The sequence below is a fragment of the Nanorana parkeri genome, unplaced genomic scaffold, assembly GCF_000935625.1.
Source record: "Nanorana parkeri isolate BGI_ZX_2015 unplaced genomic scaffold, ASM93562v1 scaffold1242, whole genome shotgun sequence".
Taxonomy (NCBI): Eukaryota; Metazoa; Chordata; class Amphibia; order Anura; family Dicroglossidae; genus Nanorana; species Nanorana parkeri.
The window spans coordinates 204,194-218,372 of NW_017307510.1; the positions used below are offsets into that span (position 1 = coordinate 204,194).

Sequence of the window (14,179 nt, forward strand, 5' to 3'; positions counted from 1 at the left end):
GCTTTAGACTGCTTCAGGTTTTGCTCTTCATCTTCCACTGGTCGGTTTTTGGATCCTTTAGTCACTGATCTGGACTGTTCATCACTGCTAAAATCATCAAGTATTTTCTTCCAGGTAAAAAAAAAAAGCAGTGTTAGAAAAGATCATTTATAATTGTATATTGTAACTTAAAAGCTCAACTCTAGGCAGATATGCATACACAAATTTTATTTATTTATTACAGGTATTTATATAGTGCCGACAATTTACACAGCACTTAACATAGTTGCACATTCACATCATTCCCTACCCTCAAGGAGCTTACAATCCTGTACTCATAGCAGACCACCCACCTCCCACCATTATATGAAACTGCCACCATTAATGACATGTAAAATTAAAAAAAAGTTATTATTACTTGCCTCCTCCTATTCACTCTTCATATATTCTAAAAAGGACCTTTTCACCCCCGCCCCCCCTTCCATAAATCCGCCAATTTAACCAATTGAAGCCCAGGGTGTTAAACCCCCTTCTTGTCCCGGCCATTTTTCAGTATTCAGCGCTGCGGTACTTTGACATTTATTCCATTATACAACGCTGTAGTGAAATAAATTTTATACCATTTTTTTGGGGACAGATAGAGCTTTCTTTTGGTGGTATTTAATCACCACTGGGGGCTTTTATTTTTTACTATATAAAAGCAAAAAGTAGCAAAAATTTGGAAAAAATACCAAAACATTATGTCTTAAAAACATTACTATTACCCAATTTTTTTAATAAAATGTAAGACGGGGTCACGTCAGGTAGATAGACACCAAACATGGCAACCCGTAAAATAATGTAGATCATTGGTTCGACCTCATCTGGAGTACGCGGTCCAGTTCTGGTCACCAGTACTAAGAAAAGATGTCCTTGAGTTGGAAAAAGTCCAGCGGAGGGCAACCAAACTAATTAGGGGTATGGAGGACCAGAGCTACGAGACGAGGCTACTAAATTTAAACATGTTCACATTGGAGGTGAGGAGATTAAGGGGGGATATGATTTCCATGTACAAAATGTTCAATGGTGGTAGCAACATTAGCGATAAACTGTTTAAAATTAACTCCATTACAAAAACTAGAGGCCATCACCTAAAATTGGTGGAGAAAAATTCCAGCACAAGGGGCGAAGGGGGTTCTTCACAGTAAGATCAGTTAGGGTCTGGAACTCACTGCCACAGGCGGTGATTTCAGCAAATAATGTGGAATTGTTCAAGAAAGGTTTGGACGATTTCTTAAGGGACCGTCATAGACAGGGGTACAGGTAATATACGGGGGTACAGGTACTCCTAGAATGAGATCCTAATAGGTTGGACTTGATGGACTTATGTCTTTATTCAACCTCAAATACTATGTAACTATGTAATGTGTGCCCGCGGAACCGCAAAAAAACCAAAACACTACCATACCCAAAATTAGCCATAGGCGACGCTTTAAAAGCTTTTACCGCTCATCAGTTTAGTGTTATCAATGATTGATGGCACTAAAATTATTGCTCACCCTCGGACATTCGCGGTGATACGTAACATGTGCGGAATAATGGGCGCAATCATCGCTTTCGCATGTAGGCGCAGCAAACGCATGTTTCAGTGTGTACATGGGGGCAAGGGAGTTTAATATAAAGTTTGTGTTTTTTTTATTATAACTTACTTTTTTTTTTTTTTGTACACTTAACTTTATTGTTTACGGGGCTTAGAAGCCCCCTATGTGATAACAAATTTACATTTACAGGTCCTCTTTATGGAGACATCAGGGGTCTTTAAGACCTCTAATGCCACCTAGGGACCCCCAAAGAAGCTGATGAAGCAGAGATATGCTTCACCAGCTTTTCTCCGGCTACAGAAGCCAGAGAAATGACAGCTGAAGGGGGAAGTGATCAGCGGGAGATTGTGTGCTGATCTCCCTCTGATCCCTGTTAACAGAGCCGCCATGCTGGAAGCGATTGGTGGGGCTCTACAGCTGCCTGAACGCTTATATGTGAAGAGCCATTGCCAGCTGTTTAAAATGAGTTTTAAAACGTCCACCCGCATAAAGGAAGATACCGTCTGACCGGTAGGTGGTTAAATATAGATGTCATCAGTGCCTGGCTACTTCTGCGCCAGCCCACCAATGATGCCAACAGCAGATCTTTTGCATGCTGTATGAGATCTGGCACGGTTTTAGCAACGAAAGCAACCCGACAGGCAAGGTCCCTCGTGCCTCTGAATATCAGCTTTTCCCATCCCCTGTACAGTTGAGCTCAGACAGAGAAGCAACACAAGAGGTCAGTCAGCTGTGCTTCTTGCTGATAGGAGGAAAGAGCAGAGTGATAGAAAGATAAGCTCATCAGTCTGCTGCTTCTACTTTACTGTCCAGTCACAGGCTGGGGGATGACGACATGTAATTGATTCTTAAATGTAGCAGAGAATAAAATCAGGTCTCCTGTCCTGCCAGCAGGGCTGTGGTGGGTGCCAGAGTTAAGTGGCTTTTAGGACTGGATGCTCCTATATACAGCGTGCTCCAGGAACTAAGTTACTATATACGTATTTAGCCGTTTTCCTGGAGTTCAGCTTCAAGTGCAGTAACAACCGTGTCCAGCCTACGACTTACACATGTGACCTTCCGGGTCCAATCAGACTCATCATAACTGGACATAGAGAAAACATACCAAGCAATCGCCAACCCCGAGGAATATGGAAAATCATCTTCATAGTGCTTACCGGAACCGAATAAAATAGGTTCTCCAACAGACTCTGGTCGTACTGAGGATCATTCAGTTCACTCTCGTAGAATTCACTTCCTGCAATGGATTCTGGGGGCGATCCTGTCCCATCCCAGTACTGGCCCAGGGATATCGGGGTGCTGAGATTGTGAGACAAACCAATCAGTGGGGATACGGCAAATTCTATCACATGGCCCTTTGTAAAGGCAAACAACATTAAGGTAGGGCCGAGTGTGAATGGGTTAGAACCTCTCTTGGATTCATATTATTGTCTGTGCTCATAGTAAGGAGATATCTCTTTGCTTCCTGTGCCGGACATAACACAGGAAGTGAGGGAAAGTCTCCATACAAAAACTGGGCAAAGGTCAGGGATGCGCCGATACTGTTTGTTTCGGTATCGAGTACCGCTGCTTTGCTTTCGGTACTCGCCGATAGCGGTGCTTCCGCTGACATTGAGCCGGCTTCCCGGGCAATCAGGAAGCCGGGCGGTGAGCAATGACATACTGCCCGGCTTCCTGATTGCCCAGGAAGCTGGCTCCATGTTGCTTGGCTGGCTTCATTGTGATTAGCCGGGAAACCAGCTTCCCAGCCAATCAGCATGGAGCTGGCTACCCGGCAAATCAGGAAAACGGGCGGCAAGTAATGACCCGCCTCCCAGCTTGGCCAGGAAGCCGACTCCATGCTGATTGGCGGGGAAAACGGCTGTCCATCCAAACAGGAAGCCGGGGGTCGGGTCATCACTCGCCGCTCAGCTTCCTGATCAGATGTAAGCTGGCTCCATGTTTCCCTACGGCACTGCCGGTCAGAGGAACTTTTCCGCTGACCGGAAGTTCAGGTATCGGGGAAAGTATCGGAGCATTACTCGGTATGGGTGCATCCCTAGTTATCACCCTTTTCAACCCCAAAAAAAGTTCTGGCTGCAGTTGGGCTTTAAACTCCTTTTACAGTATATATCCGTACCATCTTCCTTTACTGCTGCACTGTGCATTATGTCAATTAAATCCTTATTATAACCAGTACTGTTGCCTGTGGTCTCCTTGCAGCTGATCTTTCATGCCGCTAAAACATCTTAAGCATCGGGCACCCTTCCAGTAGTGCGAGATTTCTTGTTTCCCGTGCGATTCCTACTAATGGCCCCTACATCATTATAAGACAAAACATTGACATAGGTGCCGGCAGAAGGATTCACAGAGCATGGGGGTGGAACCAGGTATCTGACCCCATATTATGAAGATGTTTCAGCCAGGGTTGTGCATGAACACAGCGGAGATCGGCAGCAAAGGGATCAGTATTAACCCATTGCTTTGTAGGAAAGCCCTATATTTGAATGTTAGCATGGTATTGTAGGTACACCTACCTGCCCAGCAATAGCTCTATGGCTCTGGTATCATTAGGAACATCTAATTCAGAGAAAGTCTGGTCTGTCGGGTGCAGGATTATATCTTTCGGTGCAGAAGGCTTAGGTAAATTTCGGAGGTTTTGGTGAATATGAGGTGGAGGGAAATCCAGGGCAGCCCTGCAAACGAATGCACAAAGCACACAAGATATTTGTAGTCACATGATCATCAAACATCATAAACATTGGAAGGAGTGAGCCGCATTGTACTCACCTTACAGCCTGTGAAGTGTAATTCTCTTTATCTAATGGCTCCATGTCCATGCTAGGATCCAGTCTCATAGCAGATTCAGCCATGGCGTCTCTCAGTTTGCTTCCTTGCTGTAAGAGAACTGATAAAGAAAAGGAACACAATTATGAATAGTACACAGAGAATAAAGGAGTAGCTAAAAGGGATAGACGGTTAGACTAACTTTCATCCAGCCTTGTTACTGATGTGCATTTCTCTATCTAAAGCTGAACTCCGGCCTTCCCTTCAGTCTTGCACAATGGTACCGGCTCCTCTGCTGGACTGAAATTGCTTACTCTGATTTCACTGCACTCTGGGAGCTTCTCACAATGTGCATTAGAAACTGCAGCAAGTCAGATAGAGCCCGCCTCACTTCCTGGCTCGAAGACATACAGCATCCTCTAGCCCTTTCCTCCACAGCCTGACTGTCCCTGGTCCTCCCCTTTCATTCAATGGATTTCAGTTCTTTCAATCATGGAGTCTCAGCATCACATATGGGCGTTAAATAGGTGGTCTGCATGCTAATGCAGCCTGTCTAGCAATGCCCACTTTTCCAGACTGACACCCATCCATCAAGGCACTGAGATATTTGCATACCTCCTCCCAAGAGGCGGGTCCAGCCCACAGAGTGCCGAGTCGGGGGCCAGCCCGCAGAGTGCCGAGGCGTGGCCAGCCCGCAGAGTCCTGGGTGGCTCTGGACAGATGTGGCCACTCAGCTTGTGTCGAGGGGTCATCAACTAACTGCAGGTAATTTCTCTAGGTGTGATTACATCTGAACATGGACAGCTAGCTGCAGCACTTATGGGTCCGTCATTGCCTTGTACAGGCTGTGCGGCCACAGCTGTCAGGAGCCACATGTGATCCCAGCAGCAAGTATTCACAGATTCTTGCTGCAGGAATTTGCAGCCGGACCTTAAGGTCTTGTATGGATAAGACCTTATATCTGCAGTACAGGAGCGTGAGCATTAGGTTATAGATATAATCATGACACCATGCTTTATATAACCGTGAAAAAGAATGACCCAAAGCAGACAGTGAAAACAGTAATGTCACCTTTCATTGGTGGCCAATGGAGAAATGCCTCCTACATTGATGGTGAGTAGAGAAATGCCTCCTATATTGATGGTGAGTGGAGAAGGGGCCCGGTACACTGTTGGTGGGTGGAGAAATGCCCCCTATATTTATGGTTAGTGGAGAAGGGGCTCGGTACATTGTTGGTGGGTGGAGAAATGCCTCCTACATTGATGGTCAGTGGAGAAGGGTCCCCTACATTGGTGGTGGGTGGAGAAATCGCTACTACAATAATGGTCAGTGGAGAAGGGCCCCCTTACATTGGTGATGGGGTCAAGAAATGCCCCCTATATTGATGGACAGTGGAGACAAACCCCCTTACCTTGGTGGTAGGCAGAGAAGGAAAATATATGTTAAAAAAAGCAACGTGTTGCTCCTCCAAAATCTGGAGTAACCCTTATCCAAGATGGGGGTCTGGTATGGATTTTTAGGGGAGACCCCATACAAAAACACAAAAAGATGAGGTTCTCCCATAACATCGAATTCCTCCCTTCAAAATCAGGTGCCCTCCCTTCACACCAGAGCCCACCCTCCTTTTAAATCAAAAACCCCCCTTTCACATCGGAGCCCCCCCTTTAATATTAGGAGCCACAGCTGTGGCATCATGGCAGACGGCGGGAGGCGAAGCAGGCCTGGACAGAGGAGAACTTTTTTTGAATGGATCCCACCATTCTGGATTAGAGTTATTCTTTTCCAATGTGCTGGCGAACATTTCGAGGCACCCCTAAAGAAGCCAGAAGGCACCCTGGTTGAGAAAGGCTGCATTAGAGGTTAGTCAAGGAACCTCTGAAGGAACCCTAGGGTTCCACAGAACTCTGGCTGAGAAAGACTGATATAGAATAAAGAATCAAGCAGGGATGGTGGAAATCCCTCATACTGCAAGAACCTGTACTTTGTCAGTCCCCTCGTGTCGAATACCAGAAAAGGCTACTGAGCTCCCCTATTACTGGAATTGTTCAAGTACTGTTTTCCTAGTATGTACTCGATCTCAAGTTTCTGATAGACAACACCATCTCTCCTTCACGGTTGGTGCAGCCAGTCATCGGGCACACACTGTGCTAGTGTTACTGCAGCCAATAGTAGAGGAATTGAACAGAAGAAGTAGGAGAGGTGACTTGTTGGGGAGGGGAGTAAAAAAGCTTATATCTCAATGTAAACAACAGCAAGAGTATGGGAATTTGTGACTACAGACTTTGCCCAAAGTCTACAATCACCTATAATGGGTGGGACCTATTGCTCAGAGATTTGGAGGTGGATCAACAAAAAAATGAATGCGTCATAAAGAGACCCAGCGACCAGTCCATTCATTTCAACTGAAATCTTTCCATACGATTCAATGCAAATGTAACCTACCTTAGGTATGATATGTACCTGTAAAAGCTTACCTTGTGCAGACATTTAAAAACCCTAAGACTGCTGCAGGGTGCCTCCATCTTAGATGTGATGTCAGCAGCCCCAGAGCTGTCACTGAACTGATTCTCTATAGTATTCTCCTTTTCTTCTTCCCCAGCAACGACATCAAAATGTATGTAGGTAAGTGAGGGGAGCAGCAGAGGAGCTGGGCCAGAACAGACAGTAATCAGACACTCCCAAAAGAGGAGAGGGCTATGATGTGCAAGGAGGGAGAGGACTGTGCTAGAGAACAGACTTCTCCTGGAGTAGTCAATTCTCTACCAAATTCAAAGGCACATTGCTATAGAATGAAACATGTTTTATGGAAAGGAAAACCCAGCTAATCATTTCAAAATGTGATCAGTGCAAACTTGAATTAAATCTTTGTGAAAGAAGGAATAATTTGGTAGGTTGCTGTGCTGGTATCAGCCCTTAACAGCAGCAGTCCTCACCTGCCAGCAGGTCCTTAGCAGCTGGTGTAGAGGGGACTCCGGACACCTCTTTGGGCCGATCAGCAGTGAATCTCTCCTGAGCAATGTGCGCTGAAGTCATGTTCTCCTTGTATGTGTGGATGTCAGAAACATAAACATCTTTTTGGTTTGAATGATCTTGTGGTTCTTTCAGAGGGTCAAGGTGGGGTTCTGCATTTTCCTTAAAATACAAGTGATCTCGGCCTCTACAACATAAGATAAGAATATATTTTAGTGTTGTGGATTAAAGATACTTTAAAGGCCCATTGTGTACTCATAAATAATGTCATATTCACCAAACAAGCAAAACAAATGGCAAACGCACTCATCAATTCGTTACCAGCTTTACAGCAAGGTGCACACGGAAGGGCTTCAAACAGTAAAACAGCAAAAAGTTTCCCAGCACACTCACCAGCCAGCATGCAAAAAAAAAAAACTTGTCTAACCGCTAAGGTTAAAAACAAAGGTTTAGTTACACGTCTTCTGCAGAGAATGTGAAAGCCGCACAGCCGCGTCAAGGCACCTGCATATAGTGCGGTCCTAACTCTAAAAACTATGAGAATCTCCATCTTGGAGCACATTGGGCAAAATATTAAATTGGGTGCAGGTTTATCAGGAGGAAGCCCAACCTTCCTTAAAGCACAGGTACGCACAAGGGACCCCGCACATCACAACGGCAGCTGAGAATTGATGAGTGCGTTTGCCATTTGTTTTGCTTGACTGATTCGGTGCAGTGACGCATGGGTGGTCTCAGCTGCTGTTGAGATGTGCGGGGTCCCTTGTGCGTACCTGTGCCTTTAAGGGAGGTTGGACTTCCTCCTGACAAACCTGCACCCAATTTCATCTTTTGCCCCATGTGCTCCAAGATGGAGACTCTCATAGTTTAGAGTTAGGACCGCACTATATGGAGGTGCTTTGACGTGGCTGTGCGGCTTTCACATTTTCTGCAGAAGACGTGTATCTAAACCTCTGGATTTTAACCTTAGCGGTAAACCAAAGTTTTTTTTGCATGCTGGCTGGTGAGTGTGCCTGGAAACTTTTTGCTGTTTTTGATATTCACCAAACATTCACAGGTGGTGCTGCAGGGTTGCTGAAAGTGATCGCTTCCAGAATGAAGCTGGGAGTCAGCTCAATGAGAGTAAACCAACAAAGTAGCAGCAGCCTGCAGTCCGTTTACAGGGGCGACAATGCCACTGACATAGTACTTACATCTAGGGTTAAAAAAGGGTTAAAAACACATGCACCAGGAAGATCCAACTGCAGTGAATGTTTGTTGAATGTCAGATTCACTACTGTATAAAGATGAAGTTGTACACCTTTTATTAAAAAGCATTGCAAATTAGAGAAAATAAAAAAGGAGACCATGAACAGGGGCCTCAAATGGCTGCTTTAACCCCTTGACCCTTTAACCCCAGCCATACGCATATATGTGGTAGTATGGTGGTGCCCTATGGGGCCACATGGACCTTACGCTGTGCTGCCACACTTATACATTTGGCATGTGCTGCTGTCTTGTGCTGGGAGCATGCTCAGTTGCACATTCCAATAGCACTGAAAGTTTTCCAAAGAACCAAGGAAGAGGCCCAGGCTGTCTTGGGACCTTTTAAATTCAGTGCTGACTTCACTTCTCTCTTATGCTTTCCCAATTCTACAAATGGATAACACTGTCCAGCAATGCTGTAAAGTATCCCGATTACCTGGGAGTGGAAGCTCTGCTGGTTTCAGAGTCCCGCCGGCCTCTGGGGTTCACACTTAATTTACTGTGTGGCTTAGACTGACATCCGGAGAGTCCAGCGTCCTGGCTGACATCTGTATTAGGGACGGAACTGTTGCTGTCGTATGTTTCACACAGGGGCTCCAGAGCCACAGACACCTGATAAACAGAAACCAAAGCACATTCTTCTATTACAGGGAAAGGATAATGTTTTAAGCTGTAAATAATTTGTAATCCAGAAGTGTAAATCTTATTACTTGCTGCAATGGTTTTTAAACCTTAAAGCAGACCTATCCACCCACGTTACCTCATTGCCCTCCTACCTCTTCTAACTGGACCCCCTTCCAGCACTTCCTAGGAGAAAATTACACCCTATTCACCTGCAGCCTACTTGGATACTGAGGTCATGCATCACAGGAGAACTCGGGGTACTCTACAATGCATGTGCCGCTACGCATAATCTAGGGGCCCGTTGTCTATTCATGGTTCTTTCAGTTGGCCTTCTGATGACTTGCCATTGTGCATGCGCATCATCAGGGGGAAAGTGCAAGAACCTGGAAGAGACAGCCAGCCCCCTGATGATGGCATTGGACCCGAACCCACCAGATTCCAGCAGGACAACACTAGATCCACTGGACGCAGTGAACAAGGTAAGTGGAGATTATAAAAAAGAAAAGTAACAGTGGCCATGGTCTGCCTGGAGTGATCTGCATGTGCTGGGCAGCTAATAATGTGCAGGGCAAGATAAAGCGAGGTTTGGCATGTTGTAAGGAATAGGGGGAGGATCTGTGGCTCTGCAGAAGAAGACTACATTAGGCCACCACATCACTATGTAGTCTCAGCTAGCTCAGTGGAAGGAAAACAGTGACAACAGGGTATTCAGGGAGGATGTGGAAGTGTCATTACCACACTAAAGGAAGGTGAAGAAATAGGCTGCAGATGGAATTTTTTAAAGTAGAATTTGCCACTCTATAGTAAATGTTATCTGAGCAAAGACAGTTCAAGGCATTAACTTTAATTGTTACATAACATTGTAGCCTATAGTTCTACTCTAAAGAGTGTGTCTAGACACAACCACAGTGGGCAGGATTTGGACCCCCTGCTGAGATCACCCCTTCCTCCCCTTCTCACCTGGAGCTCTCCCAGTTTCTCAGATGCCGGGGAGACGAGAGTGAAGAAGCCACTGATTGGATGCGTTGGGCTGAGCCGTGATATCCCGTTGATCTGGGCGCGACTGAGTGGGAGGTGGTCCAGTTTAGTCATCACCTCTAAGACAAGCGCCCCCATATCTGTAGGATGGACAAACATATTAGGAGATTAAACTGCTGTGAATGATGTATTTCACACACTGCTGGAAAATGAAGAACACTGCCAAGTTCCAAAGGTTGATATTAATACGGCCATGAGATATGTTAATGAACATCCTCCCGTAAATCTTTTATCTTCACACATGAAGCCTCAGTTTTAAGTTACTACCAAGAAAAGTGCCGCAAAATCGTGACTTGTTGGTATAAAGATCCATTTTTATTGGGTCAAATTTTACCTGATGCAGTGATGAGGACACCAGCTGGAAATGCGGAGAAAACCGGGGCATCTATTTTCATACAAGGTGGGTTGCCATGTATGAAACCAGTACCAGTCAACCAGTACTAACCCACCTTTAACGCTGTGGGTGGACACAATGAACAATATCATGAGAATGGAAGAGCTACCTGCTGATGATAATGATCCGAGAGAGGCGTTTGTGTCTGAATAGTATGTATGGATAACATTTTCAAACTGTCACGCCGTTTCCTCTCATTTGCTCCACAGAAAAGAATCGAACTGCATGAACCCTGCTGACCCCTCCCCCTTACTTTAGTGATCTAGCCAAATCTAGTATGGACTTGGCCCCTGGCCCTCTTGCCTGCGCCTTCCTCCCCTGCCCCACTTCCCTTCCTTGGGAATCAGTAAATGTGGTTCCTGATTAATTTGATCACTTCATCACACTGTTTAATACTGTAGCTGCCAAATAAAATTACATTAAAAACTTTTTTACAATTTGGGGTATTTGTTAGCCTACAATAAAGAAAACTAGATGTGCAATGTACCAAATGAAAGCCACATATGTCCTTATTATTATTTAGATATGCAAATTAGTAATAGACGCTGATGCTGCTTGCCTGGGCATCTAGGTATCAATGACTTCCCATCAAATTAATGACACACATTCCATATATAAAAGGAAATTCATATACAATGCTCTTAAAAAAAAAAAGAAAAATAGTAGCTTCATATTGAACTTTAGGCTTTTATTTAAGTTGTGCCAAATGTTTGGAGTTCAAGTGATACCCTTTCAGCTGTGCTAATGGCAGATTCTTAAAAAACACAAAACACACAGTCTGCAGTAATTACCTGTGAGATATGACGTGAATTGTTTGGGGCCACAGCGGACAGCATAGCGAGTCGTGGTCTTCACCGTCTTCTGCTCAGTCTGTGAGGTGTCCCTGGGGTGGAAGATGGTTCCTTCAGAAGTCTCTCCCCACCACCGGAGCCTCACCAGGACAAAGGGCGGAGGTCTCGGCACAGTCCAAAGGATCTTCCCAACAGTCACCCGAAGAAAGCAGCGGAGCTGGCCCTCTACCAGAGGAGGGAGGCTGGTGGATGGGGAAACATCTGTTGTTCCTGCAGAAAAGAAAAAACACAATTACAGACATGTGCTAATAAGAAGCCGACAGATCCCAAGACTCAAGTACTCTGTGTGCCCCACAATACACCCCATTCCAGACTACAGCTCCCCCCTGAGCCAGGAATGTACTGATACTCCCTATTCTTCTCCTAGGGCAGTGGTTCTCCACCTGTGGGTCGTGACCCAAAAGTGGGTCCCTACATGCCTTGTGCTGCTCTAGGTAAGAGGCTCCTCAGCCTCCTCCTAGCGCAGCAGTGTCAGCTCTCCTAGATAGCGCTGCAGCAGCACCGGCCGGAGAGGATCAGAGAGAGGGGAGCAGGCAGGAGAGAGGGGAGGTGAGTGCTTGATCACCACAGAGCCCACACTGGGCACCACAGGGGCCGCACTGGATGCCACCAGAGAGTCCCACTAGCCACCTGAGAGCCCGCATAGCCTGTTAGCCCACACAGATACTAGTATTGGTGATTCCCTAAATTGTACGGTTGGGGGTCACCACAACTTGGCAAATGTTACCAAGGGGTCCCGGCCCTAGAAAGGTTGAGAACCATTGTCCTACGGACTCCCATGGTGAGATTGATGTGCTCAACCCAAGACTTCCTGCCATTTAAGCCAGGGCTTAACTAATCCAAGGTAGCCAATGCTGGCTCCTAACTTTTGAGGCTTTCCCTATTGGCTGCCTCCTAAAAAAAATCCTGCTGGCTCGTGGACTGGACAGTATGGCTCCGGAATTCCATATTTAAGCTGAACTCCAGTAAGAATAAATAAATATATTCCTTGATAGCCACAAGGAATATAAATCCACTTTGTGTGCAATAAACACCATTGCAAACCCAGATAGGACCTTGGAAAAGTATTGATATCATCAATGTGCTGTACAGAGAGCAGAACTGAGGGAGGGACCCAGCAATGACTGGTCTTTATTACAGGAGGGGGCAGAGACAAGACCAGTCGCCCTGTGCAAGAAGACAGAGCAGCAGTGACCGGTCTTTATTACAGGAGAGGGCGGAGACAAGACCAATTGAAATATAACATTGTACAACTTTCAGTGACAATATGCAAGTGTTTACATTCCCCTGGAGTGAATCTCCTCTTACAGAACACTGCCTATACGCAAATAACACCCTGTCATAGGTATACCCCCATCCTCTGAGTGCTTAACTACTCCCCCCATTATTGCCATGGCATGCTGCAAAGCCAGAATGGTCATCAAGGACTTTGTGCATGCTTAGGGGCCCTCAGACAGCATTATACCGCTGATACTCGCCTTCCCCATCTACATCAGAGCCACCATGTGTAGACTTCATGTCCGAGCTTACACAGGGATGACCTCTTCATCATGTGACCGTGTTTGTCTCAGATGATTGGCCACTCCGGCCTGAGGAGGTCACATGCTCCTCCATACCCGGAAGCACCGGGTATCACATGAGGTCTCTAAAGGAGCAAGTCGGTGGAAGGGGGTCTAACAATCTATGATACTGAATGATTGAGCGGGAGCAAGCATGCAGCCAGTGAAGTCAGCATTCCTGACATCGCTGAAGCCAGAACACGGAGCTGGCAGCCAGGGGACGAGCATTTATGTGAATTAAGATGGAAGGACGTTTCCCCCTCAGGTGTACCTCTCTTCCTCCGGCTCTTCTCCCCCCGGCTCTTCATCCTCTACGCTCCGCTCTCATCCCTCTCTGCCAGCCGCCAACACACGGAAGCTTCTCCCTGGTCTCCCGGCAACCAGAAGACGGTACTTCCGCTTCCTGCCCCACAATCCAATCAACGCCCGGGGCGCCGCTGTTCGCAGGGGATGTTGGGAGTGACAGTTAGTGGAGTGACGTCATCGTGTTTGGAAGATGCTGAGTGACAACTTCACCGCTACAATCCCCCCATCCCCCTTCCCTCCCTCTCCGGTCTGTTCCCACAAAGCCAATCCTAGTAGAACTACCAATCATCACTACCACTTCTATCATGACCTACTACCATCCCTATCACAACTTACTACCCGTCCTATCATAACCTACTACCAGTCCTATCATAACTACCAGCCCTATCATAACCTACTACCACTCCTATCATAACCTACTACCACTCCTATCATAACTACCAGTTCTATCATAACCTACTACCACTCCTATCATAACTACCAGTCCTCTCATAATGTTCAGTGATGTAATAACTCATAACTAGTCTTCCACTGACTATCAATCTTCAATAACTAGCAGTGGTATGACTACCATCTCTACCATAGCTCTCTCCATCTCCCATCACTGTTCTATAATAACATTATCAGCCAATGTTCAGCATTGCCTTGCCGTGTACAATGTCCCGGAATGAATGCCAAAGGGCCACGTTGCCCCCTGCCCCAGATAATTTGATTATAAGCTTCTCTGGTGCAAATACTGACAAGAGTAACTGCGGAATTAAACAATCTGGGGTCTATTTATAAACAATTCACATGAATCTCTGCGAACGTTCGTTCTGCGTGAACAGAAGTAAATACAGACGGATGTTCTTCGTATATTTTCTTTTCAGG

At 46.0% G+C, this 14,179-nt stretch overlaps 1 protein-coding gene across 1 annotated transcript in view; it reads right to left on the minus strand.

The window, feature by feature from the left end:
* Positions 1–13,367, minus strand: part of C2CD3 (C2 calcium dependent domain containing 3) — a 66,215-nt gene extending 52,848 nt beyond the window's left edge. Inside the window, exons 1-11 of the mRNA XM_018568775.1 lie at positions 13,275–13,367; positions 11,385–11,654; positions 10,122–10,279; positions 8,974–9,149; positions 7,259–7,482; positions 5,168–5,286; positions 4,941–5,084; positions 4,329–4,447; positions 4,076–4,234; positions 2,717–2,858; positions 10–107 (exon numbers count right to left, since the gene is read on the minus strand). Coding sequence (XP_018424277.1) covers positions 10–107; positions 2,717–2,858; positions 4,076–4,234; positions 4,329–4,447; positions 4,941–5,084; positions 5,168–5,286; positions 7,259–7,482; positions 8,974–9,149; positions 10,122–10,279; positions 11,385–11,654; positions 13,275–13,311 — 1,646 coding nt within the window. The 5' untranslated portion in view covers positions 13,312–13,367. The remainder of the gene's footprint in view (positions 1–9; positions 108–2,716; positions 2,859–4,075; positions 4,235–4,328; positions 4,448–4,940; positions 5,085–5,167; positions 5,287–7,258; positions 7,483–8,973; positions 9,150–10,121; positions 10,280–11,384; positions 11,655–13,274) is intronic.
* Between the last annotated feature and the right edge of the window lie 812 nt (positions 13,368–14,179).